Source organism: Drosophila obscura, unplaced genomic scaffold (genome assembly GCF_018151105.1).
Source record: "Drosophila obscura isolate BZ-5 IFL unplaced genomic scaffold, ASM1815110v1 contig_1, whole genome shotgun sequence".
Taxonomy (NCBI): domain Eukaryota; kingdom Metazoa; phylum Arthropoda; class Insecta; order Diptera; family Drosophilidae; genus Drosophila; species Drosophila obscura.
In genome coordinates, this window is record NW_024542679.1 from 1,212,540 (window position 1) to 1,239,159 (window position 26,620).

Sequence of the window (26,620 nt, forward strand, 5' to 3'; positions counted from 1 at the left end):
CGAATTTTCCGATAGATCGATGATAGAAATACATTAAATATTTCGAGGTGCTGGCAACTCTTGACATACATACGTTAATGGTATATTTCATAAATTATTTGGTATATTATAGTATATATAATAAATCCGGTCACACTGATGGTTATTGTTGTTGCGAAACGAAATAGTGTAATTATTTAGCAAATTTTATAAAACTATCCTATTTCAACTGATAGCGGGGAGAAATCCTTTTCATGGGCACCAGAAACAGGCCGGAAACAACTTGATAGATACTCCACTCAATGTATTTTTCCTGTAGCAAATCGATTTTCACCATAACAGCTCTTCTAAGTCGTCGGTTCGTTTCGTGCATTACATCAAAGACGGCAAAGTTAAAAACTTATCTCGTCTAATAGGTTGAATACACAGCAGACAAAGATTATAGTTGCTCGGCGATCGATTGGTTCGCTTGCTAAATCCAAGATGACTGCGGGCGAGACAAATTCCCAAAAACTATCACCGAAAAAGCCAGGGGAAATGGAGCCAATTCTGCGGTAAATTAACAACTGTTCGCAGCACTGATGATCTCACTCACCAACATATAGTATGTATCCTGCAGGTTGAACAACATCGAGAAATCGCAGCAGGACACCCGTGACTACCGTGGCCTTCAATTGGAAAATGGCCTCAAAGTGCTGCTGATCAGCGATCCAAACACCGATGTTTCAGCGGCTGCACTCTCCGTTCAAGTGGGGTGTGTATGCTGACCGGGAGATGGGATTAGATTTGTTCATTAATGCATATCGTGTCAATTGTAGGCACATGTCTGACCCACAAAATCTTCCCGGCCTGGCTCACTTCTGCGAGCACATGCTGTTCTTGGGCACCGAGAAGTATCCGCACGAGAATGGCTACACGACGTACCTCTCGCAGAGCGGTGGCAGCAGCAACGCCGCCACCTATCCCCTAATGACAAAATACCACTTTCACGTGGCACCTGACAAGCTGGACGGAGCCTTGGATCGCTTTGCCCAGTTCTTTATTGGACCACTGTTCACGCCCAGTGCCACAGAGCGGGAAATTAATGCTGTAAATAACCAACTCCATCCTGGATTCATCCTGACATGGGCACTAACAACAAAAACTCGTTGCAGGTCAACTCGGAGCATGAGAAGAACTTGCCCAGCGATCTGTGGCGCATCAAACAGGTGCATCGGCACCTGGCCAAGCCGGATCATGCGTATAGTAAATTTGGAAGCGGAAACAAGACAACGCTCTCCGAAATACCTAAGTCCCTGAACATTGATGTGCGCGAGGAATTGCTTAAATTCCACAAAGCGTGGTACTCTGCCAACATAATGTGCCTGGCTGTCATTGGAAAAGGTAATGGTTAGCGGCTCTCTGGGCTATTTATATTACAAAATGAATGCTTACAGAATCCCTGAACGAGCTGGAGAGCATGGTCATGGAGAAGTTCTCCGAAATTGAGAACAAAAACGTGGATGTGCCGGAGTGGCCACGTCACCCGTATGGGGAGGATCGCTACGGACAGAAGGTGAAAATAGTCCCCATCAAAGATGTTCGCTCGTTGACGATCAGCTTTACCACAGACGATTTAACAAAGTTCTACAAATCGGCCGTAAGTTCAAGGTACCACAAGCGTGTGGCTTAAATATAGAAAGACTGCTGTAATTGCTGTTTCTTACAGCCCGACAACTATTTGACGCACCTTATCGGGCACGAGGGAAAGGGCAGCATATTGTCTGAGCTACGACGTCTTGGCTGGTGCAATGAGTAAGAGTTTTCTACCCAATGGACTTGCACTTAACTAGATTTCATATTGTGGTTTCTTGCAGTCTTATGGCCGGACATCAGAACACCCAAAACGGCTTTGGGTTCTTTGACATTGTGGTGGACCTGACACAGGAGGGCCTGGAGCATGTGGATGATATTGTTAATATAATATTTCAGTATTTGCGCATGCTGCGCGAAGAGGGACCCAAGAAGTGGATATTTGACGAGTGTGTTAAGCTAAATGAAATGAGGTTTCGGTTCAAGGAAAAGGAACAGCCAGAGAACTTAGTCACGCATGCCGTGTCATCCATGCAGATATTTCCCCTAGAAGAAGTCCTCATTGCACCATATTTGAGCAACGAATGGCGGCCAGACTTGATTAGCGGCCTACTGGATGAGTTGAGGCCCTCCAAAAGTCGAATTGTAATTGTTAGCCAAAGCTTTGAGCCCGCCTGTGACCAGGCAGAGCCGTACTACAAGACCAAGTACGGATTGGAGCGCATACCCACGGATATTGTGCAAGTATGTTGTGGCCGTGGCCTGTCTCATATCTACCTATCTATCTATTGTAGATAATATAATATGTGATATTCTTGCAGAGCTGGGAAAAATGTGATCTGAACGAGAACCTCAAACTGTCACTGCCAAACAGCTTTATACCAACCAATTTCGACATTGCCGATGTTCCCAGCGACGGACCCAAGCATCCGACCATCATACTGGACACGCCCATTCTGCGGGTGTGGCACAAGCAGGACAATCAGTTTAACAAGCCCAAGGCTTGCATGCGGTTCGACATGTCCAATCCGATTGCCTCCCTGGACCCACTCAATTGCAATCTAAATCATATGATGGTCATGCTCTTGAAGGATCAACTCAACGAGTATCTGTACGATGCGGAGTTGGCCAATTTAAAACTGAGTGTTGTGGGAAAGTCAGGTGGCATTGATGTGCGTACATTTACTATCCGTTGTGCTGTCCGTTATTTAATTATGGTAAATACTTTTGCAGTTCACGATTCATGGCTTCAGTGACAAGCAAGTAGTGCTGCTGGAGAAACTGTTGGATCACCTATTTGACTTTCGTGTGGATGAGAAACGATTCGATATATTGAAGGAGGAATATGTTCGTTCACTGAAAAACTTTAAGGCCGAGCAACCGTATCAGCATTCCATCTACTATTTAGCTTTGCTATTAACAGAAAATGCCTGGGCGAATGTTGAGCTATTGGACGCTATGGAACGTAAGTATCTCCCACACGCTATTAAACTGCCTCTTCTAACCATCTTTTTGTTCTATTAGTTGTCACCTACGATCGAGTCAATAACTTTGCCAAAGAGTTCTTCCAACGCCTGCACACAGAGTGCTTTATTTTTGGTAATGTGACCAAGCAGCATGCCACGGAAGTGGCTGGTCGCGTCAACACACGCTTGGAGGCCACCAATGCCTCTAAGCTACCCATCCTTGCACGCCAGATGCTTAAGAAGCGCGAGTATAAGCTTTTAGCTGGTATGTCACATAGATCAAGAGATTTAAAGTTATCTCTGAAACGTGTATTTTACTTTAAACAGGCGACAGCTATCTTTTTGAAAAGGAGAACGAGTACCACAAGAGCTCTTGCACGCAGCTTTACCTGCAATGTGGCGCACAAACGGATCACACAAACATTATGGTCAATCTAGTATCCCAGGTGCTGTCCGAGCCCTGCTACGACTGTCTGCGCACCAAGGAACAGCTCGGTTATATCGTCTTCAGTGGCGTACGCAAAGTAAACGGTGCCAATGGTATACGCATCATTGTGCAGTCAGCCAAGCATCCGACATTTGTCGAAGATCGTATCGAGAACTTCCTGCAGACGTATTTGGTAAGCAAACTACACTATAACGCGAGGGTTGTATTATTTGTAAAGTAATCGTTTCCCCTAGCAAGCAATTGAGGATATGCCTATGGATGAATTCGAGCGACATAAAGAGGCGCTGGCCGTCAAGAAGCTGGAGAAAGCAAAGACCATATTCCAGCAATTTATCCAGTTCTATGGAGAAATAGCCATGCAAACGTATCACTTTGAGCGGGAGGAGGCTGAGGTCGCCATACTTCGCAAAATAACAAAGTCCGATTTTGTGGATTATTTCAAGGTGACATCTAGATATTTATAATTGCAATCCATAGCTAATAAAAAAATTTAACTTTTCGCAGAAATTCATAGCTAAAGACGGAGGCGAGCGTCGCGTTCTGTCCGTGCACATCGTGTCCAAGCAATCGGATGAGAATGTGCCCGATTCCAAGGAGGAAGAGCCACTGGAAATCACAAATATGGAGCGGCACAAGTGCATCAGCGACATTGTGGCCTTCAAGTCATGCAAGGAGCTATATCCGATAGCATTGCCATTCCTCGACATCAAGGCCAAGGGTGCACGCAGCAAACTGTAAACTTTTCAAAATATCTACATAAAGTACGTGGTTTTGGTCTCTCTTTGATTTAATAACTCAACCGAATAAAAGTTTTGTTCCCGTCATTCACAAATACAATATAATCTGTATCAAGAGCGTGTTCTGCTTGATGTACGTGCTGCCCAGAAGTGCACTGTTCGGTATGGAAAAGCCCGTCTCCAATTTGGTCAGCTCCTGTGAGCCGAGGTCCTTTGCCTTCCGGTGGCTGTAATTCTGATCCAGTATGGAGATTTTGTGCTTGAATGGCGTATCATCCGTCCAATGTTTCATCGTCTTGAACATTCCGCCCATATCCAAGGCAATGTTCTTCTGGCCGCCTGGTGGTGGTACTTGCGCATAGCCCAGCTGTAGGTTCAGCAGCTCGCGATTCAAATAATGAAAGATGCACTTCAGCTGAAGGGATTTGCCTGTAATTTCCAAGAAACTAAGTCTTAATCATGGAAGAATGGCATAGTGAATGCAAAACACTCGCCTCTGATGCTAAACACAGGACTATTGACAGTGTTCGTGGAAAGGTCTTCAATTCTGTTTGTGAAATTGTCCAATTTCCAGTAGTATGTAAACAATTTAAAGTCCTGGTCAGCCAGCATGGTATTGTTGAACTTATTGACCTCCTCATCTCGCACTCCCTGCATGGCCTTATGCCTAGTCGCCAGCTCCTTCAGTATGGGCAACTTTTTTGTGCTAGCCTTTGTCTCCATTGCCTTTAGGATTTCATCTAGTTCGACATCGTTTGATAGGGTGGTGGATCTTTGCGTCACTGGTGGTGGAGAAGGAGGCGGAGCAGCGACTATTTCCACCGAATTGGCCATTGCCACTTGCTCCAGTAACCATTTTATTTCACGAAGCTCCGCGTAAAGTTTAGTCTCTAGGTTGCGGAAGGCCAAGTTCATTTCGTCTAAATAAAGAAAATAAATGTTTAATTATTCCATTTGGTGGGAACGTATGGCTACATCATACCCGATCCACAGACTCCCTTTAGGGTCTTTGTAGTAACAGCTTCGGCAGACGCCTTGATCTCACCAGCGGTCACAGTGCATACCGCTTTTTGGACCTCGCTGGGCAGTTCTTCGATGGGATCGGCATCGTTGGTGCTGCTGTTGCTGGTTCTACTGACGGCATTGTCAATGTCTTCCACCTGGGCCAAACCTGTGGAAAAGAGCGTAGCACAGGCCACGCACAAGATCCAACCAAATGCGAGACCTTTTAAAGGTAACGAATCGCCTTTAGGCATTACTAGTCAGTCCGTTGTGGCGGAGGCCTTAGCCAGAACTGTAGAAGAGATGACGGAAAACGATGACCAGAGGCAGAGAGAAGAGAGCACTCTACCTTGAGCCACTCGTTAGAACGATGACAGATGTTCCACATGGAACTGTGGCTGTATGCGTGTCATATATTCTTGGACGTAGGTGCTACTTTTAGAATGGGACCCTCCCACCGAGCTCTAAAAATAATGCTAATATTTACACACAACAAAGAAAAAAGAAAGAAGAAATATGAATGAATGAAACACTTTTGCACACACTTTGCCATCCAATCCACTGATGTACGTCTGGCTGTGAATGTTCTACTGAACCCAGGGCGACTTTGTTTGCGTACAATTTTTGAAGTGGTTTAATGGCACGATCCGAAAATACTAGCAAAGCATAGCATCGTTTTGCTTTCCGGATCTGATCTATTTGATGCAGGAATTTCCTGAAAGGTTCTACTAGTAAACCAATCCATTTATCATTTACTGTTAACAGTTCGACCCAATAGGAGACGATTACCAATTTAAATCCCTTGGCTTTAATACTTTTTGTTTTGTTTTTATTTGTATTCAGTTTTCACTTTTTCGCTGACTGTGAGAAGTTCTCCAGTCCATGCATTTTATACCATAATTTGACATTAAAATTTAATTTTGATAGACTTCTGGTACTTTTGAATAATCATATTATCATTGAGGCGGCCACCCTTCCCGCGGGCGGGGTGATACTCTTTCGCAATAAACATTTGGAATGTGTGTGTGTGTGTGTGTGTGTGGGGTGTGTAAATACTTGTAATTAACATTTTTTTTACAATATAAATCGGATTAAATTTTTGTTTTTTGAATTTGTTCTTAGTTTTTTGTTATCTTCTTCAGTTTTTGTATATATATATTTTATGTTTTGTCTTTTTATTTAATAGTTAAGAGGGGGTTTTGGGGGTGGACACTTATACAGACTAACATTATCGTTATTTTGAATACACACATAATTATACAGAATAAAAAATTTAATTATTTCTTTAAAAATATGTGTTCATCAGAGTACAACTTTATGCATATCTTTTATATTGTTTGAATCCCATCCATCGCCTTTTGGGCAAATTGTTTAATGGGGGATGCATAGAGGAATATCGCATAAAAATAACAATTATAAAAAGGTTCTCTCTCATATACATAATAGAATATACTTTCTGACTTTATAGGTATCAGTATATGGTGTACATACATACATATATATATATATATTCCAAGCATTTAATAGTTATAGTAGGGGGTGGAGGGGGAGGGTATCTCTCTCTTTCTTATAGTTTGTAAAACGTTCACAACTTTTTACAATTGTCGGCAATGTAATAAATATATATATATGTATATCAATGCGTATGCAGTTTGGACTCTTTGTTAGGATTTTATTTGGATTCAGTGTCGCTTTCTGTCCCTGTCTCCGTCTACGTTTCCGTCTACGTCTACGTCTCCGTCCCTGCTTGTCTGCTCCGTTTGTCTATGTGTGTGTTGGCGCCTAGTTAAAAGTACGTACGAAATAACACTAAACTAGCAAAAATGATTATAATACAAAAGCAAACGAACAAATAAGTACACGATCTGCTGGCGGTGCTGTTCCACGTGAATGCAATGAGGTTGCTGTTGCGGTTGCGGATGTTCTGCTGTCGTTGTTGTTCTTGTGATGTAGTGTGAAGTCGTTGTTCCTGCTGCTGCTGCTGCTGGTGCTGCTCTTCTTCCTGGCGCTGCTGAAACTGCTGCTGCACCTCCTGCCAAAGCCACTCGCCATCATTCCCGTTTCCGGTGTTATTAATCAACACCCGCAAATCCTTGGCTGCCCTCAATGGCCTTGATCAGCTTGTCCTTGAGCTGCAGATAACCCTCATAGGGCGGCAGATCCAGGCGATTAAAGCTGCAAACGCAATGCAATTAATAATCTAAGAAAAAGGATGAATATATATTATCAGAGCTCACCAGGTGTGGGCCCGTGGAAAATTGTTGGGAGTGCCCCACTTCTCGATGGTAAACATCTGTGGGCCATTCGAGCCGTACAGCTCCTTGAAACCATTCATGGGCACGCGGGAGGTGCCGGTCACGAACTGTAGGAGGCGAGAGCGCATCTCGTTGGAGAAGGAGAGAACGGCGCGCCAGAACCATTGGATAATGATGTGATTCATGTGGTAGTCGCCCTTGTAGAGCGTATTCTCGCGCCAGTCCTTGACATCGATGTTCTGGATGCCGCACATCAGCAGCTCCAGCTCGTGCTCGTCGAAGATCTTGATCAGATTCAGGGGAATTATCGAGCCAAAGCCGTCGAGGAAGGACGACATTTGTTCTTTGACGCGCGCCACAAAGCGCCATTCAATAACGAGCCTGAAGGGTTAAACAAGGAATAACAAGGTACAGGAATAACAAGCGGATCTGCGACACTCACTTGATGTACTCGTCTTTGTTCTCATTGGTTACGTCTATGTTGGCGCCACCGGGCTTCAGATCGTGCTGGCTCTTCTGGCCCAGCACATCATCGTCCAGGCAGAATGTCAGCTCCAGGATTCGCGGGTCGTTCTCCTTGATCCACATCAGCGAATTGTAGTACTCCGTGTCCACGGACTCCATGTCCTTCAGGTCGATGGGCTTCTGCAGCATCATCTTGTAGAAAGGACGAATGAAGAAGGCATCCAGCAGCTTGCCATGATATACAGCCATGCCCGCAATGCGACCAATAAATCTAAGGGGTTGTTTTTGTTCCAAATGTTAGTTGAAATTAAAAAATTGATGCCAAATGGTCTCACTTGAAGTAACTTAAATGCTCCTCGTTGCACAAACCGCTGCCATTGTTGATCTGCAATGTGTAGTTATCCATCGCCGAGTACTCGAAGAGTCCGTAGTATGGATTGAACATTTCTTTGGATAGTAAATAGAACCACTCCCTGGCGAGGCCACCGTAATCTGTCACAGAACGTTACGTTCATTAGAATACGCTGGAACATGTCATTAAATGCGCGGTGTCATGACTCACCTAAACCAGTCTCTCCCTCGAATTCCACCCACAATTTAGTCTTCAGTAGATCGGTCTTTGTCACCGAACTGATGATTCGGTACGAGTCCTCCAGAATGGACGTACGGCGAATGCGTATTTCAAGTTTATTTGGTACGTTTGTCTGTCAACAAAAAATGATGGGAAGTAGATTAGTAAGTAGAACACTTAAAGTGAGTCCAAACTCTGCTTACAGGCTTTCTAATGTGACTCTTGAAATACTCGTATTTCTGTTTGTAGTCCCTGGAATAGGGCACCGCTTGTCCCGCAATGTTTGGATTGGACAAACGTGGATCCTCCCACTGTGTGGTGCGTGTATCTATCGTGAGACGAAAGATAAAGATGGGTTTTGGTGGCGAACCTTAACCAATGCTTACTGTGATCTATGTAGAATACACGTCCATCCGTATGCACACGCTCCTCCCAGCCCTCTGGCAAGGGTCCCAGATCGTCCTCGACGCGACGCGTCTGGTTTGGCATGGGACTGGCCCGTCCATTGCGTGGATCTATCCAGGTGGTGCGACGCGAGGCATGGTCAATGAAGAAGGTGCGGCCATTGGGCGCTACCTGCATGGACCAGCGCGGTGGCAGTGCCTCCTCCTCGCCACCGGCATTCTGCAAGAGAGAGAGAAGATCATGGATAGTGACATTAATCGGCTATGCTATGGAAGGGAGGGGCTATCCAGGGCAGGATGTTTATTATCGAATAATTTTCGAGTGCATTTAAGGGAAAAGAAAAAGGTTTGAACATTACTTGGTCCTGGGGTGGCACAGCCGCATTGTCTTCCTCGGAATTGCGTCGGGTGGGCGGAGCTGAGATCTCTGAGGAATTGTGGCTGTCTGTGTGATCGGTGTCTTCGTTCTAGTCATTTGATTATTTTTTATAATATATAATGCAGATATATATATATATGGATGCATTGCAGTTGCAGTTGCGGTTGATTATGTTTGGTTTGATTTGTTTTGGAAGAAACAGAAGGGAAAAGTGTTTGGTCAAATTAAAAATAAATTCCTCAAATTGCAAACGTTTTTTGGTTTTTTTTTTTGTGGGAAAACACAAAGCAAAAACACAGCAAAAAGCACATTAAATAAAATTAAACTTTGTTATACGTAAACAAATTAAATGCAAACCAAATTAGAAAAGCGCTATGAGGTTTAGTATTTTACTTGCAGCATGCAACGTGCAACCAACACTGAGATACGAGTACATACAAGACACAGTACAGGTGTACAGCTACAGGCGGCCCATTGCCCTGGCACATGCCCATCCCCATTCCTTCCTTGACACAACCCCAACCCATGCCCCATGTGGCTTCTAGAGAAACGTGAATTCTACTTCCCCAAAATGAAATGTAAACTTGACAAATTTTGCGGCGCTATAATGGTTTTTAGTTGAGATCTAAAACAAACAGATACGACACATCGAACTACAACAGGTGGAGTGGAGGGAGGGGATGCTATGTGCTGACCAGATGCGGATGTGGCTGTAGATGCAATTGGAGCTGCTGATGCTGCTGTTGCTGGCGGCGTCTTTGCTGGCGAAGATCTACTTCAGGCTACAAGTGAAATAAATGTGGATGATCGTATGGGGATGGTGTATGGATGGATGGGGTGACAGATGTTGCGTGTGGAGCGCATGCTAACCAATTGTCTGTTCTGCTGCTGTTGCCGCTGCTGGTGCTGCTGTATATGCAACTGCATTTGCTGACGTCGCCGCTGCCGCTGCTGCTGCTGCTGGTTAGGCTCCTGCTCGTGCCGTCCCAGATTGTAGGCCATGTTGTCGATGGCCCGCCGTGTCAGGATTGTGGTCATGGCAATGTCTGGTACATCGGGCGCCTGACGCACCGGACGCAAATCGTTTTGCAAACTGGTGGCTGAGATTTCGGGTGGCCTAACGGCGACACGATGTCGCAAGGAATTGTAAACAAAACTGAATACATAAAAGACAGATCAGTTGGAGATCAGATCGGAGGGCAGAGAGTACGGTTCGTGGGACGACACCAACAGAGGGCATTGGCGGGTGGGGAGTGGAGGGGAGGGTAGGGATTAAATAGATGCTGCCACAGCCCACATACGATGGCCGATAATATTAACCTGGTTGTCTCCTGTGGCGTATCGTCTGTCCCTGAATGGTTCAAAATATTGTCATTGCCATGGCCATTGTTCTCGCTGGGGATTGTTGGTGTGGTGTTGGGCGGTAAGTTTGTGCTGGTTGGTGTGGTCGCTTCTGGTGTGTTTGTTGGCGTTTGTTCATCCTCTAAGCTATTACAACTGGAGGCATCCTGGGTATTCATGCAATACATATATACAGTGGGTTTGGATACAGAGTTACAGGATATAAACACGAAGAATCAATGCAGAGGATGAAGTGGAAAGAGAGGCCATAATGATGCTGGATAATGGATGTTTGGAGGATGAACAAAACTGGGATCTGGCTTTCTAGCTTTTCTAATTCAACAACAATCTATGCATCTCTTTTAGCGGGATATTATCTATGAAAAATAAACTTTGTGCTATTACAAATATTCGTTTGAGGTACAAGTTCCTATCGAGTATATCACAGATTGGCGCAGCATCCGAAATGGGAGGCTCCTCCGCATCCGCATCGACATCCACATCTACATTCTCCTCATCATCCTCAACATGTGCCTCGCCGCAGTGCAGACAATTCGATTGATTATTCTGTGGATCAACAACTGGCACCAGTTCGGACTCGGACTCTGTCTGATTCTCCTCATCGATGGCCCTTTGCCGATCCTCCTCTTCACTGGCCGCGTTCCTGGCTCTCTATTTTTTGTGTGTGTGTGTGTGTGTGTTTGTGTATGTTATTGAGTTAGTTTCGAGTGCGATTTGTGTGTGTGTTTTGAAAGTGGGTTTCATGCACGAAAAATCAAATCAATTTGCTTATCATCACACATGCAGTTGGGTTTATATATGGTTATAGATAATAGTAGATATAGTATGTATATATACAATTCTTAGGCTATTTCTTAAGTTGTCTCGGGGGGTTCCAGGCAGACGAAATGCTAACTTACCGCCGAACGTCCCGTCTCCGTTTCATCCACGCTGATGTGAAAACGTCGCTGGAAATCCGAGGCCAGCTGATCAGCGGACTGGCTGTTGTTGCTGTTCAAACTGTCAATTGGGTCAAAGGTTAATAATAAAATTACTCGAAAAGTATTATTCTGCTCAGACTTACACAGTGGGTCTGTCCCATTGTGTCGTCCTTGCCGTGTGATTCACATAGTATGTGCGCCCATTGGCATCCTGTCGCTCCTCCCAGCCAGCGGGCAAGGCATCATTGCCGCCAGTAGGGAACGGATGCTGCAAAATTTGATTATTTAGTTTGATTTTTACCAAGAAAATAAGTTCGAGACTCTTACCGGCTGCGCTGACGTTTCGCTGGCATTGGTGGCCTCCACATGCTCCCATTCCCCATCGCTGTTGCTGCTCGAGGGCTCGCTCTGTTCGCGCGTCTCGCGTATGAAGGCGTGATAGATCTTTAGATTGCCTTTGATGCGGGATTTGGCGCTGCTTTTTTTTTTTTGTTTTGTTATATTGGGGAAGATAAACACGAAGAGCATTAAAATTTAAATGATTTACAAATCAAATTGGACACCGTCACCCCCACCCCCACCAATGCTACTGTTACACACGCACGCACACACAGGCACAGATACAGATACATATGTAGATACAAATGGAGGGAGACATTCACAGTTTAAGACAAAAACAAAACAAAAACAATATCAATTGTACAAAGCGTTAACTAAAAATAGACACAAATACCAGTTAGGGGGAGGGAGGGAGTTGGGTGGGTAGGCGGAATATACATATACTAATTATACAGTAGTACCCGATTACAGTGCGCTTCGAAGCTGTAAGGGAGTGGTTTGACATTTAGAAATCATTGAAACCAGCAGGCCGGCCAGAGAGCAATCCACAGATCGTGCATTCTCTGCGTCTGACTGGCGCCGGATTGCCGCTGAATAAATCACCAGGCACTGCGTTAAGCAATATTTATAGCATAATTCCAATTAACGCTATCAGTCATCGGTCATCGGATAAGCGGCTTTATCTTTGGTTTTCAAACGAAATCGATATCGAATCAGCGATACGACAGAATATAAACAATCAGCTCAATCCATTCACTTATCAAATAATTATAAATTCTCCCAAGAAAAAGAAGCAAGCGAAGCTTCGAATATCCTCAAAGTATCTTTAAAGTTTACACCAGCAAAGATTTTTACTAAATATGAAAGTATTAAATTCGAAATCTCTTTGGCTGTAGTTTTGTTACAACTTATACAGAGCCGTCTTATAGTTTCGAACCGCACTTCTAGCGTAGTCTAAAGGGTGAGTGGGAGAGGGAGTCAGTGAGGTGAGGGGAGGGGAGAGAGTGTTCGGCTGCAACGACGACAGCGACTACGTGAAAATGTTTGTAAATTATATGTAGTATTTTCAATCGAAAAGTGCAATGCCGCCCACTGGGGCACAGGGAATGGGGGTGGCAGCGATGGAAGGGTGAGGTTGGAAGGGGCGTGACATTAAACAATAAACAAGGCGGCGACAACGGGCGACTACTACGTAAACTCTGGCACTACAAAACGACTACGGTCTACGATTTGGAACAGAGACAGAGAGAGTTATGGTTCCTCAACCGATCAATCTATCGATCAATCAATTATACAATTTCTGTTTTAGTCTTATGATCTGTCTTTCATTCGGACCTTTCGTTTCGAACTAGTTTGTTTGGACTATTTATTACCTACGGCTATATAATATACTATACTATACTATACTATTTGGTATATTGTATGTTTTGTAGTTGGGTGTAAATCAACTGAAATTAAAGGAACAAAATCAAACGGCAAATGAAATAAACATACCCTACTGACCTGCGCGGACGCAGAGTGTAGCCTTGGTCGCCAATGGTTCGGCCCTCCTGCTCTGTGGGCAGATTGACCAGCGTTAGCTCGACCATGCCCAGAAAGTCGTCGCGTGTCAGGCGATTCTCGTCGAATACTTGAAAGACAAGCTTATGCTCAGAGGGCTTCACCTGTTGTCCAAAACAAGAGCTAATTAGTCTGTGAATCATTAATGGTTGGGGGACAGGCAGTGTGTAGCCGCCACAACTTACTCTGAATATAAACTCTTCGTTCCAGGATGGATTCAGTGTCTGTTTTGTGGGGGAAGAGATGTGAGAGATTAAAGCTAAATAAAACGTAATATAAGCAAGTACATAAATCTTAAATTTTATTATTCATTTAACAAAATGGGAGGCGTTGCCTACACCCTAATGCAGAACCAATGAAATATTCATTCCAAACAAATAACAAACCATTTAAACCTTCAAAAGTGATCTAAAATCTGTCCTCAATCGCATTTTTATATCTAAATCGAATGCTCCCATGATAAAATGCTGTGTCTGCCCCATTCAAGACCATCTATAAACAATCTACAAATTAGTTATCTCAAGAGGTTTTTCGCTCTTTGGAGCACACACACAATGTGTATGACTATGACTCTGTATGACTAATGTAGAGAGACACAAACAGATAGATGAGGGGATCGGGGGGGACTGGCGCGGGGGCTTTACATTTATAATCGGACAATCAAGGCCTACGAATTCCACCCTTAGATATCGCGTTGCACCTTCCCTGAATGGCGAGGCGAATGAGACAGGTGCTGATTAGATAAGCAGCTCTCCAATTCGTTTTTGGCCATGTCACGCGGGGGATTTTACGATTCGTTAATGGCTACAAATGGCATTATGGATTAGCTCTAATTTGATGTACCTTCTTTTTTGTTTTTGTTAAAACCGAGTCAATATTAATATCACCATTGATTGTGTTCAAATCGATTCGGACATATGGATCGCTGTGGATATTGAAAAAGAGTTTAATAATTATAAGTTTGATGGTTTAAGGCCGCTAGCAAACGATTCTGTCACTCACCTGGCGCCGAATATGTCCTTCTTGGCCAGCGACTGGCCGCTGAGCACCACAATCCTCAGATGACACGAGTCGCCAGAGTCGTTCTGTGGGGCGAAAGAAAATGTAGAAAAAAATAAAATGAAAAGCGGAGAACAAAGCACGAAAATTAGCGTATATGTTAGCGTCCTCTCATCATCCCAGGAACGAACACAAATGAGATACTTGTACACGCATTGCCAGAGTCACAAAAATTCAATGCCACAAAGGTGGATCTTCTGTCGGAAGAGGTGTGCGTGGGAGGCGTGGGGCTGGTTAAAATTTGTAAGTAAATAAGCCACTGGGCAGGGCCCAAAAGCAGCCCTGGCTTATGCGGCGTATGCCTAATGCCCCGTGATTACGCATACGCCGCGCAGTCCACTGTCCGCAGTCCAGAGCCTTACTGACAGTTTTTGCATATTTATTTATTTATTTATTTATGTAAGGAGGGGGTGTTACAGGGACAGGGGTAGAGTGTGTTTAAAGTGTATATTTTATGCACTAATTTCTATCTTCTTATGGCAAACTTTTTACCAAACTTCAAGGCTGAGAAGCGCAGGCAAAAGGCCAGACTGAAACAGTCGTTTGCAGTACGCTTGCTTTGAAAGAAACCCAATCCTGACCCTGGGAGTCGCAGGAGTACTCTGTGTTACAGTGTCGCCACACGTGTGCCGCTACTCCCATCTATAGCACTGGTTTTTCTTTCATTTTGAGGTCCTTTCGCATTATAAATGCTTTTTTGTGAAGAATTCGCATTATACATTTGCGTACATAATTGTTCTCGCCTTCGTACCTAGATAATTTCCATGACCTTGCCACATTCAACCGCAGAACAACTGAGGGCCAGCCCCGCCAAGGGGGAGGGTCCGTGCTTCAAGAGAGAGTCATCAAGCAATTGTCTAGAGTGCAGAATGTGGCCCAAAAACTCGTAAATCTGTGTGTGTGTGTGTGCCCCTGATTCATTTTGGGCTCATGGAATGCGGTTTCTTCGTGTTGCGGCTGGCATTTTCCGTTCCAGAGGAGTTGTCTCTGTCTCTGCCTTTCCGAAGGTCTCACCGTCTGTTGCTGTGCAGAATTTTCCCTCGGCTTGCTTTTATTTTGAATTAAAGCTGCTTCAATCACAGCATTTGCAGATGGTAACAACTTTTAAATGTGAGGATTAGATTGTGCCTGAGGCAGATGGATTTTAATTCCTTGCAGCTTCCTTCTCTTCGGTAGAATATTTCCATTACTTTGGAGTGATGTACACATCCCAAGTAAATTGTTGTATATGTACTTAAATTATTTTCTGCATTTCCCAAAAGTCACACCACATACACAGACAGGGACAGGACTGATATCTAGGCACCAAATTTGTTCCCCCAATTGGTACTGAAAACTTTCTGCATTCCTTAGAGCTGGAGAACAAAAGCCTGTTCCATCCAGCACTCTGCTAGAGAGCCCAACACTTGTATCCATTAAAAGGCTTTTACCCCATGGAATATTCAATTTGGCCAACATTGTTTATAAAGTGAAGAGCAAACTCACTCTGGACCCACTCCTCCCCCCCTTCACTACGGGTTGGTTAGGGGCTGTGACTGACCAGACGGCGCCATATCCCCCGCATGCCCCTTGCCCTATCCCATATCACATATCAGAGGCACTCGCATGTTGCGGCTAGCTCTGGGCTCTGTGACCCTGACGGAGGTTTTTTTTTTTTTTTTTGTAGATTCTCTCTTGCTCTTTCCCCTCTAGTATGAGTATTTTTACATGTGCCATTTTGTACACGCTCTCACTCTGTCTCTCTGGGGAAAGGGGGGAACTATGTATACTTTTTGTGGTTCTATTCTTTTCTGTTTCGGTTTGTAGTTTCTGTTTCTGCTTGTGTTCCGCGTTTTCCATGAACTTGTAGTACTACGATATTGATTTTCAGCAACGGGCAGGGGGGCGTTTGTCTCCCTTTAAAATATACGTGTATCTGCGGCTTTTCCCGCTTGTGCAATAATTAAATATGCGGATAAAAGTGCAGCTGGAGGTGGTAGAGTAGCCCCCTAAGCAGCTGTCCTTAGTGGCGCATTTATAATGTGTTTGATAATCGTTTGAATGGGTTTACCCCACCAAGGGGAATTCGAGTTTTAGTCGTTCTTTTTTTTTGTGTTTCCTGGAGCAAATTTATCAAAGTTTCCATAATTGAACGGCAACAAAATGAAACATAGCTTAAGTCCCCGTGCTGGTTTCAATGCCAGGTCGCGTGGGTCTTGCTTATCTTTCCATGTGCCGGACAAGTGCCCAATCAATCAGCCCAAGCGCTCTGGCCCTGGACTTGAGTAATCCCTCAACCAGCCAGCCCTCTTTCTATAGCGTTTCCTCCAGCTGTCAGTGTTCCCCCAAATGGCAGTAGGGACTGGAACTTGGATACTAGTATACATAGATACGGGACACTGACAGTCACTGAGCCGCATCGTTGGGTTGGCTGGCATTAAATTGATTTTTAGCCATTAAATCTGGTACTGAGGCGAAATTAGCTTAAAATGTGATTGCGGTTAAGCCCCTGTGCCTGGTTGTATCTGGCATTTGCGTGTGACAGCGAATGGGTATATAGTATTAGGCGTCAAAATGCCACACAGGCACTAAAGGGTTAGAGATACTGACTGGACTTCGAGTGATGAAGGGCATTGGGCATTGGAATGTTGCCTGGAAAGAGCAAGAATGTAGAATTTGATTGGATCCCGCTATGCGTTATGGGTTAGGAAAGGGAAGATCAATGCATCGGGGCTCTGATCTTTCTGATCGCTTAGCTATTAAGAGGAAAGAGACATACAGGAATACCCATTCGCGTCACCTGTTGGGCTCTAATTTCAGTTAATCTTTTAGTTAATGCATGGGGTATAAATGTGTGTAGTGGGTATCTCTTAGTCGAGACATAGACCGCATTGTCATTTATGTTTTAATTGGTATTTGAAAGGAAAGTTTGATTAATTTTGATACAGATTTAATGAAATTTCACTGATTGACAGATTAATTCAATAAAATATAAATATAAATACTGTGGAAAATCTTTTGGAAACTGATTTTATATTTAAAGTTTGAATTGTTAGCTACTGCAAACAGTTAATCACACGCAATGAGTCTATAAAACTAATCAGTCATGGGGCAATCTTAAAGATAACTGAAAATTCATCTGTTTCCTAGAATGCCAAGTGCAATATTCCCCTCAACTTTTGAATGATTTTCCATTAATTGCTCTTTGATGTAGCATATGACATATGGCAACTTCTATTCCTCCCACTCTGCTCTCCCATCAGCCATAAGCGGTAGCCGAAATTCGATTATCAATAAATGCCAGACCACAACCAAAAGTTTGCCTCATTATCAGGGCCGAAGCGTTGACTTTTAGCATTTTGGATGACCATGTGACAGGCGTGTGTACCGTGTGCCCGCAACTCTCGCCTTCACCCCATCCATCCTCTATCCTGTCACTCGTTTCGCTTGACTTTTCCCACACAGTTTTCGTGGAAGTCTCTTCTCTGGCGAAAACTGAATGAATAATGAATTATAAAAATATATATGTATGAATAATCATTCTGCGGGTCTCTAAGCTGATAAGCGGGCACAAAAGTATGAGCGGTAGGTCTCAACGAAAGCCCATTTCTTGGTTGGTTCTCTCTTTACCTTGTTTTTTTTTTGTCTACTGTCCAAATAGAATTCTCACTAGAAATTCAGATGGAAATGGGAATGCGTATGGGGGGCTTGAGATAATAAAACGCTTGGCAAACAAAAGATTAAAACAACATTTAATATCAATTGTAATTTTAATGCGCACTCAATGCGGCGGGGCAGAGAGCTCTGAGCTCCTGCCTTGGTCATTGAAGTGGGTAAAAAAGAAACCTCAGGCATAGAGGCCGCCATTAACCTAATTGATTGGCCTGCCCCTCACTTGTCACATTGTCCAGGGGTCGGAGGTCAATGCAAATTCATTACACAAATTGAACCGTCGCCATCCACTTCGATTAGATGCGAATCGAATGGAATCCATCAAACTACTCAAATTGAGACACAGAGAGACGAAAGAATCAATTTTCACTCATTCTGGGAAATGCACATGGTGGAAACGAGTAACAGAGAGAGAGCCACAATTAAGGAATGTATTTTCTGTTTAATTTTTGATATTAAAAGAGCCTGTGTTCAGGGCCAATGATTCGATGGGAATGTGGGCAAAACAAATATTACGGAAATGCAAATAAACAATAATTATTTGATATTTATTTAATGTTAATGGGAAAAGCAGAGAACTCTATTAAAAATTAATATTCGTGCACATTCTGATCGGAAACGCACTACTATATAGCATGGCATTATATCGGAGATATTCGCATATATAATGACATATCATGATATTCCAATATTTAATGATATACTCGTATCCAGATATTTATTGTCGATTTTTCACGCACATGCTCCCCCAACACAAAAACTGACCCTGAGCTGGAAAACTTTTCAAGTGATTTTCCAACAAGAAGATCTTGGAGAGCCAACAGATGAGTGGGAGAGAGTATGGCTGGGTGTGGGGAGGAAGCACGTGAGCCGCAACAAAGGCGGCTCAATTAGCGGCTCAAGAAAATGAGCTCAAACGCACACACACATATACATTTTCATATGTGCATACATGTGTGAGATATGAGAGAAAGAGAGAAGGAAGAGAGCAGCACTTCCCTCTGCTCTTTGGGCTACTTACATCACTGTTGTTATAGCCATGGATCTGGCCATCTTCACTCGTCCCCGACGGTGATGTGGTTGTTGATTCAGCCATTTTTGATTTAAACTTTTAATTATTTGTTTTTTTTTTTGCAGCCTCCTCTTTTGCTGCTGCTTCTCCTGCTGTTTGTTCTTCCTCTTTTTGCTCTTGTTTACGTTGTTTTGTGTTACTTTTCTGTTGTATTTTGCGTTAGTGTTAATTTATTTGCTCGCCTCGCCTCTTCACAGTACTACAGATCAAATAATAAACCGTATAAAGGTGGGGGAGGGGGGATTATCATAAAAGAAATATGGTAAAATTCCTTTCGGGCGGTTTTAACTGCACAAAACAAGTTGGGCCATAAGGAATTTCATATTTGGGTTTCTGCGTTCCCTTATGTCTTAATCTTAACACTTTATTTTTATATTTTTTGGCGCACTCGAGATTTATTTTGGTCTCCCGCCGCGAGCTTTTTTTTATGCAGAATGCTGTTTATGGTACTGCGACTGCGACGTTGGCTGCAAGTTGCAGCGGCTACTGCGACGGAGCAGAGGAGAGGAACAGGTTTCCCAACAATTTGCCGTTTTGTTTTTATTACGTTTATTGCGTATACGTAAGGCTGCTCCGCTTTATCTGGGTACGAGGAGCACGGGTAAAGGCTAAGGGCCTGGCCTGGTCAGAATTGGTTTCCCTTGGCCCTGTCGCAGCACTCACATTCACACACTCACACGAGTTCGAGTTTCACCAGTGTTTTTGGCATGCATGACTAATATAGGCCTTAAAAAACCAGAGAAAAAACTGAATCTTTGATTCCATTGAATGAATGCCCCCTCCCACTCGTAGGAATGGACAGGGGGGCACCTCTCACAGCGACAACGACTTTGACTCCCGTTGATTCTTATTTCACGACGAAGCTGTTGCTTTTGCCAGCACACGTACATACAAAAGTACATATACTTATTTATTTCTTTATATAATTAACACTTTTTAGCAATCATTAATATGCATACAGAGGTAGATATCTCTTGTGCATGTCGATGAACACTTTATATATATATTTATTATTCAATTATTCACTGTTTATCTTTTATTAACGGGGAAAAAACAGCAACAACAATAACAAATCACCAACACTGTTGCGAAAACATGTTCTGCGTGAATTTCTCCCTACCTCGCGGGGTGTTCGCGTGTGTGTGTGTGCAAACACAACAACAACTAGGTGACGTCGGTCTCCCCCGACTTGTCGTCAGCCGTTGCACGTAATTGGCGCTTTCGCGTTCTAGCTAAAATAAAATTTTGCTCCCCAGCTCCCCAAAAACAGTGTGACCAAGGTCTGGCGAGACGGAAAATGTATGCAATGCCTTTGGTGGGACGTAAAACGCATTAGTTACCTAAAACGTTATTTGAACAGAAAATACTGACGCAAGTAGTCCAAGTAGTAACAGGTATACCGGGGTAGTAGGAATACGATTTTCTAAACATAGTTTTAAGCAATAACAAAAGAAAACAGGTATAATTCTGTAATATTTCACTGACTTAAAAATACCTAATACGACTTAAAATATCGCATTTGCTTCGCCCATTTTACAACACTCCACCGAGTAAGCTTTTAAAGCTTTTTTGCTGCGAACAAGTGTCCAAAGCAAAACAAAACAAAAACAGCTGTTCTTGTACATGTGGGTGTGTATGTGTGTGTGTTGGGTGCAGAGAGCATTACTGCCGCTGCATTTCTGATCTTTGGAGTAGCATGGGGCAGGGGCACCCCCCCTTCTACTAACAATCATTTCGAAGCAAGGCATCAATTAAAAATGACATTTGACTTCAGCCGGCAGGGCTGACGCAACGGATAAAAATAAATACTCGACTGTTGACTGATAAGCGCGCCCCATTAGTGCCACTCTGCCAGTCTGTGGGGGTGCCGTATGACAGTGACGTAGGCAGGTGTGTGCCTGCCCCAAGCGACGTTGGCATTTGACGCGTCTCAATTACCAAGCGAGTGTGAGGAAGCAGAGCAGCAACAGCCCCAAGAACCGTTGGGATGAGCGCACTAATGAAGATAAGCAGCCTACCCGCTGTCTGTCCCACTCTAGCCTGAAAATAAGTTGGGCAAACAGAACTTGCAAATCGTTCTCCCACTCTCATTGAGTAAACGAAAGCAAATTAAGCGTTAGTTTTCATTGAATTCTGAGGGGTATACACAGTACTCGAGTTGATTCAACAAGAGCTGGAGCTGGCCAAGAGTTTTGTTGATATATTCCATTGTGTTTCAAGATGTTGATGACTGCTTCCAAGTGCCATTCATTTATCTTTCCCTTCGCCAAAATAAAGCAAATAAACAAACAAATTTTCTGTTTAATTGTGTCTGTGTCTGAGATCTCGAGGCATGTGCGTATTTGTTCGTTAACACAAGTGGGTGAGAAAACTAAATAAAAGAAAAGCCATTACGGAGTACATTCCAAACACTGCCAAAGAACAGTTGCTTATCAGGCACTTTCCATGGGACGATGTGATGCCCAAAACAATGGTTTTAAGAAGGGTTTTCCGAATGGGAGGGGCGTGCAACAGGTGGCTCTACTGCACGCACGGGCTGGGCCCATCTATATGACTTGGCTGTTCGGCAAGCTCCAGCTCCAGATTAGATTAGCAATGAAAATAGCACCAGAAATATAGAGAAAGACCCATTCAGGCACACAAGTCTGATAAGCCCATCCAAAATCCCCTTGCAGGCGTTCTTCTGCTCCCAGTTCTCCTCCCTCCAGTTGGGACTTACCACTGCAGCCAACGATCGACGTGGCGTGTGTCCATTGCCGAACTCCTGACGCGTCTGCTGTTGTCCTGCAACAGAGGCAGCCCGGCGACGCGGCGGTGGGCGCGGCACATCGCCTCCGGATGCTGCGGCCGATGATGATGAGGCGGCGGACATTGCGGTCACGGCAGCCACAGAACCGCTGGAACGTGCCGACATGGCTCACAAAAGCAACTGCAATGGGAGGAAGTGGAAGCAAGAGAGAGAGTGGGTGAGAGTGAGGAGTGACGGAAGTGCAAATTAAGCGAAAAAAGGCACGAAAGCGCCCGACCAAAGGGACGGGGGTGGACGGGTGACAATAACTTGGAGGCTGAGACGCGCCGGCAAGGCCAAAGTGAGAGCGCAGCATAGCTGAGCAGACAACAAAGACGACACCGCACACAAAGTGCACAATGGAGGAACGGTACTTGTGCTAGATGCCATCTCTGTCTGTCAGCTTTGTGTGTGTTCGGGTGCATATGACTGAGAAGGGGGAAGAAAAGGCAGGCAGAGCATAAAAGCCAGCTCCGGGCGTAATTAGCCAAGCGCGAAGGGTTCAACGCCATGTCGGACCTGACCGGCGCGCCCTGGCCTTCGTTTATGGTCAGAATAAAACTATTTTCCAAGTTTTCCCACTTACGTTTATCTGCTGCTTCAACAATCAGTAACCGCCGCCTTGTCTGTGGTGACAGCGCCGCACTATAATATCGCTTGATTTATGCTGTAAATATGCCCTTGTGTGTGTGTCAGTATGTTCGTTTTTAGTCTACTATGTGCGGAAAATCCTCACGTACTACACTTTTCACACGGCACTACGTTCTAATTCGCGTGCTGTTTGGCACAGCTTACAAACTTTGATCCGATCAAGGGCGTTGCTTGTCGTAGCTATTATGCTGCTTGGTATTTTAATCACAATTAAACGTTAAAAAACAAGAATTTAGCACGGCGACGAAACTGTGTGCCAGTGTGACTGCCTATCGATGGCAGAATAATACTAAAAACGCTTGGATACAAATAAAATACCAACCCAAGGCACTAGACCAAAGGACTAGACTAGTCTAGTTGGTAGGTAGTGAAATTACTACCCACTAACCAACTACTAGTACTTGCAGGACAAGCCATAATAAATGATCAAATTACCAAGCTTCAGGACCAGTGAAATTTTTGGTGTATGTACTTTAATTGATTTGAAAATATATTCTGACACTGGGACTTTGAGACATTTTAATTTTCGTTTCACTTTTTCACACTCGTGCTCTTAAAGACAGTGAAAACCCCTCTGGAAAAACCAGGCAGTGTGAACGAGAGATATATATTGTAGTCGAACTAGTATTGGAGCTCCAAAAGCTCAGGAAGTACGCAATAATTGATCGGTATTTTTGAAGCATATTCGCCAGTAGGTATTTCTGCCACTTCCGCAAAACAGCCACACCAAAGTAGTGAAAATCTAAAAGAAACAAAAATTTAATAAGTTTAGCGAGAGAAGTGGGGTGCATTTAAAGAAAACCGAATCAAAATATCGAGGTCATTTGTACGGCAGGAAGCAGCACAACAACCAGACGAAACATTGCCAATTTCATTTTGTGTGTTTCCCGCAAGGACTTGAAAAGCAACTGCCTGTCCACGAGAAGAAGAAGCGCAGGGTCGGCGTGGTGCGTAGTTAGTTAGTGTGAGTGAGTGAGTGCGAGCGAAATTGCGTATTAAGAAACGAAACAACAACAACAACTACGGCTCGAAAAAGAAAGCCTCGAACAAATCCAAGTACATATATTGAAAACTGCAGACGCAGGCAGCAGAAATTTCCAAAACCCAAAAGCTTCACCGCTTCGCGATTGCCTTACAACAGCAACTACAACAAAAACAGCTAATTTCATGGGTCTGACAGATCAAGACTGGATCGGCTGTGCGGTGTCCATTACGTGCGACGAAGTGTTGGGCGTCTTCCAGGGTCTGATCAAGCTAATCTCCGCGGAGGAAATAACCATCGTACGCGCCTTCCGCAATGGCGTCCCGTTGCGCAAGCAGAACGCCGAGGTGGTGCTCAAGTGCACGGACATACGGAGCATCAACCTCATCGAGCCGGTCAATCAGGATGTGGAAACGCACACGACGCCCACGGTGATGAACAAGCCCACGCCCGTCAAGTTGCCGCACTTTTCCAATATTCTCGGCAAGCAGCAGCAGTTGCAGCAGCAGCAACAGCAGCAGCAGCAACTCCAATTGCAACAGCAGCAGCAACAGCAAGAACAGGATCTGCCACTGACATCCAGGGGTAAGGCGAACGGCTATGGGCGAGGAGAAGGAAGTGGAAGTGGAAGTAGCAGTGCAGCTACCTCGGCGCTTAGCGATAAAATGCACCAGCTAAAGCTCATGGAGGCGAATGGACTCAATGGTACAAGAAGGTACGATTTACTCCCTTTTTAGTTTCTTCATTTGTGCCCCCTATTTCCCCTGCCAGGAACTCTCATTATCTGTAAATGATCCCAGGCTTCTGCAGAGCCAATATACCCTTTGAGGTCAGCACTTAAAGTGTAGTGTAGACGATAAGCCTGGGCTATATTCCATAAGCTCTGAATGCGTTACTTTAATCTTTAAATTCTCTTGGCATTCCACCACAGAACTCCGCAGAACTCGCGGGCGCCCAGCGCTCAGCAGCAGCAGCAACAACAGCAGCAGCAGCAGATGTCGACGACTCCGAACAGTGTGGCGGCATTCTTTGGCAACATGATACCGCCCAAGGTGGAGGTGAAGCTCGGGGCAGCTGCTGCAGCCGTCTACATTGGGAACAATCGGGAGAGCTACTGCAGCAGCAGTGCGGACGGTAGCACCGCCAGTGGCGAGGCAGCAGCGGCGGCAGCAAGCAGCAGGCCCATCGATATCATAAGCAACGGCGATGGATACTACAAACAGCCGCCGGCAGCTTCCAGCTACGGCAATGGCAACGGCAACGGCAGAAGGAATGGAAATGGCAACGGAAACGGCTCTTACACCAATAGCAATGGCAACGGGAGTGGAAATGGCAATGGAAAGAATAAACGAAATAGGGTGCGACGAGAGAGCAGCATGCGGCAGACTTTTGGGAGCGAGGCAGATGATCCACTGCTACAGACAGAGTTCGATTTTGAGGGTAATTTGGCGCTGTTCGACAAGCAGGCCATTTGGGAGAACATCGAGTCGACGCGGCCCGATACGGCGCGGCAAGCCGTGAAGCATCATCATCAGCCGGAGCAGAAGTATCGGCACGACGAGAACATTCTGGCCAGCAAGCCGCTTCAGCTGCGCCAGATAGAGAGCATTTTTGATGGCAGCAAGGACTTTGTGACTGACGATGGGCTGATCATACCGACCATACCAGCCTTTGTGCGCAGCAAGATTGAGCTGTGTGCCGAGAAGGCAGGCCTGTCGTTGCAGCGTCAGATTGATATATTGGCGCGCGGAGCCAGCGACCTGGCCATCACACTGCTGGGCGGTGCTAGACGCCTGACGCCGGCCAATAATCATCAGTGGCCCAAGATAGCCATCATCTGTGATGGCGTCAAGAATATGAGGTGAGCAGGGAGCACCCCTTTGGTTGCTGAATATCAGCGTATTAATCGAGTTTCCTGCAGAACAATTAACATTGGAGCCGCCACGGGTCGACAGTTGGCCTCTCATGGCCTGACCGTGTTGCTGTATGTGGAGCAGGCGCAGCTGGTTGGCCAGAGCGTGGAGATTGCCTTGTTTAAGGCCACAGACAATGTCATAGTCCACGCCGTGGATGGTGAGTGGTTGGAAATTAATGACATCTTAATATGATTAACCATATCCCTTCTCTGTTTTCGATTGCAGCCTTGCCCACGCCAGATCTTGTGATATTATCGACTAACACCGCTACTCTATCGGATGGAATCAAGAATTGGCTCAGGTTGAATCGGTAAGTAGTCTTGCGGGTGGGAGGATCGATCTCCAATCTTAAAGGGGTACTTTCTATCTCCGTATCTCTTTGCAGCGCTTCAGTGCTTGCCATAGATCCGCCACCGTGTGGTATTAATGATGTGGCAATTAAATACTCTATACTACCTATACTACCATTGAATGGCATATCAACAGCAGCAGCAGCAACAGCATCATCATCATCGTCGGCTGCAGCCACACCAACGCCCCTACCGAGCACATCTTCGGCTGCAGCAGCAGCAGCAGCGGCTGCCAAACCAGCAACCCCTTCATCAACGAACAATTGTGGCAAATTGTATTTATGTAACTTAGGTATACCGGATAAATTCTATCGTGATTGTGGCATTAAGTACAAAAGTCCGTATGGACATAAATATGTGATACCGATTCACTCAAAGGACTGAAACAACAAACAACATAACCGACAGCAACAACATCAACAACAGCAATCAAATCAATCAATCAATCAACAAGAACAACAATACTACACTACACAACACACCCATCCTCACACACACACACACACACACATACACACCACAAACACACACACTTGTGATGAGATGATTAATCAGTCCATCAGTTTCCTGTGAATCTAGCTCTTAGTAGTCCTCTTTCTCTCTCTCTCTCTCTCTGTCTATCTCTCATATCTAACTCGATTTCAACATTTTGTTCAACGATGCGTATACATTTAGTGACTTAAGATAGTTTA

At 44.7% G+C, this 26,620-nt stretch overlaps 4 protein-coding genes across 21 annotated transcripts; 2 read left to right on the forward strand and 2 right to left on the reverse strand.

Annotated features, from left to right (window-relative positions):
• Positions 1–129: 129 nt before the first annotated feature.
• On the forward strand, positions 130–4,294 carry LOC111069638 (insulin-degrading enzyme). Its single transcript, XM_022359780.2, has 14 exons — positions 130–337; positions 396–533; positions 599–733; positions 798–1,068; positions 1,134–1,362; positions 1,416–1,618; positions 1,688–1,773; positions 1,836–2,295; positions 2,373–2,723; positions 2,785–3,016; positions 3,076–3,282; positions 3,345–3,637; positions 3,699–3,908; positions 3,970–4,294. The coding sequence occupies exons 1-14, from the start codon at positions 282–284 to the stop codon at positions 4,201–4,203; spliced, it is 3,105 nt and encodes a 1,034-aa protein (XP_022215472.2). The 5' UTR covers positions 130–281; the 3' UTR covers positions 4,204–4,294.
• Positions 4,211–7,256, reverse strand: LOC111069639. Its single transcript, XM_022359782.2, has 4 exons — positions 7,091–7,256; positions 5,185–5,373; positions 4,697–5,122; positions 4,211–4,631 (listed from the first exon to the last, which is right to left on the reverse strand). The coding sequence occupies exons 1-4, from the start codon at positions 7,254–7,256 to the stop codon at positions 4,291–4,293; spliced, it is 1,122 nt and encodes a 373-aa protein (XP_022215474.2). The 3' UTR covers positions 4,211–4,290.
• Positions 6,926–22,953, reverse strand: LOC111069693 (E3 ubiquitin-protein ligase Nedd-4). 18 transcript variants are annotated; one of them, XM_022359861.2, is made up of 21 exons: positions 22,616–22,953; positions 21,961–22,170; positions 14,462–14,544; positions 14,303–14,384; positions 13,645–13,683; positions 13,403–13,563; positions 11,888–12,035; positions 11,704–11,828; positions 11,540–11,639; positions 11,025–11,291; positions 10,599–10,786; positions 10,149–10,434; positions 9,974–10,060; positions 9,259–9,366; positions 8,882–9,119; positions 8,699–8,823; positions 8,487–8,628; positions 8,260–8,416; positions 7,902–8,195; positions 7,442–7,840; positions 6,926–7,379 (listed from the first exon to the last, which is right to left on the reverse strand). In XM_022359861.2, the coding sequence occupies exons 2-21, from the start codon at positions 22,153–22,155 to the stop codon at positions 7,277–7,279; spliced, it is 3,327 nt and encodes a 1,108-aa protein (XP_022215553.2). In that variant the 5' UTR covers positions 22,156–22,170; positions 22,616–22,953; the 3' UTR covers positions 6,926–7,276. The 18 variants fall into 18 exon arrangements, with proteins under 18 accessions (XP_022215553.2, XP_022215552.2, XP_022215551.2 ...); XM_022359860.2 differs by having other exon boundaries at positions 11,888–12,038; XM_022359859.2 differs by having other exon boundaries at positions 13,394–13,563.
• Positions 22,954–23,362: 409 nt separating this feature from the next.
• Positions 23,363–26,387, forward strand: LOC111069696 (enhancer of mRNA-decapping protein 3). The gene is made up of 5 exons (XM_022359877.2): positions 23,363–24,377; positions 24,594–25,523; positions 25,584–25,735; positions 25,804–25,888; positions 25,964–26,387. The coding sequence occupies exons 1-5, from the start codon at positions 23,848–23,850 to the stop codon at positions 26,310–26,312; spliced, it is 2,046 nt and encodes a 681-aa protein (XP_022215569.2). The 5' UTR covers positions 23,363–23,847; the 3' UTR covers positions 26,313–26,387.
• The last annotated feature ends 233 nt before the right edge of the window (positions 26,388–26,620 follow it).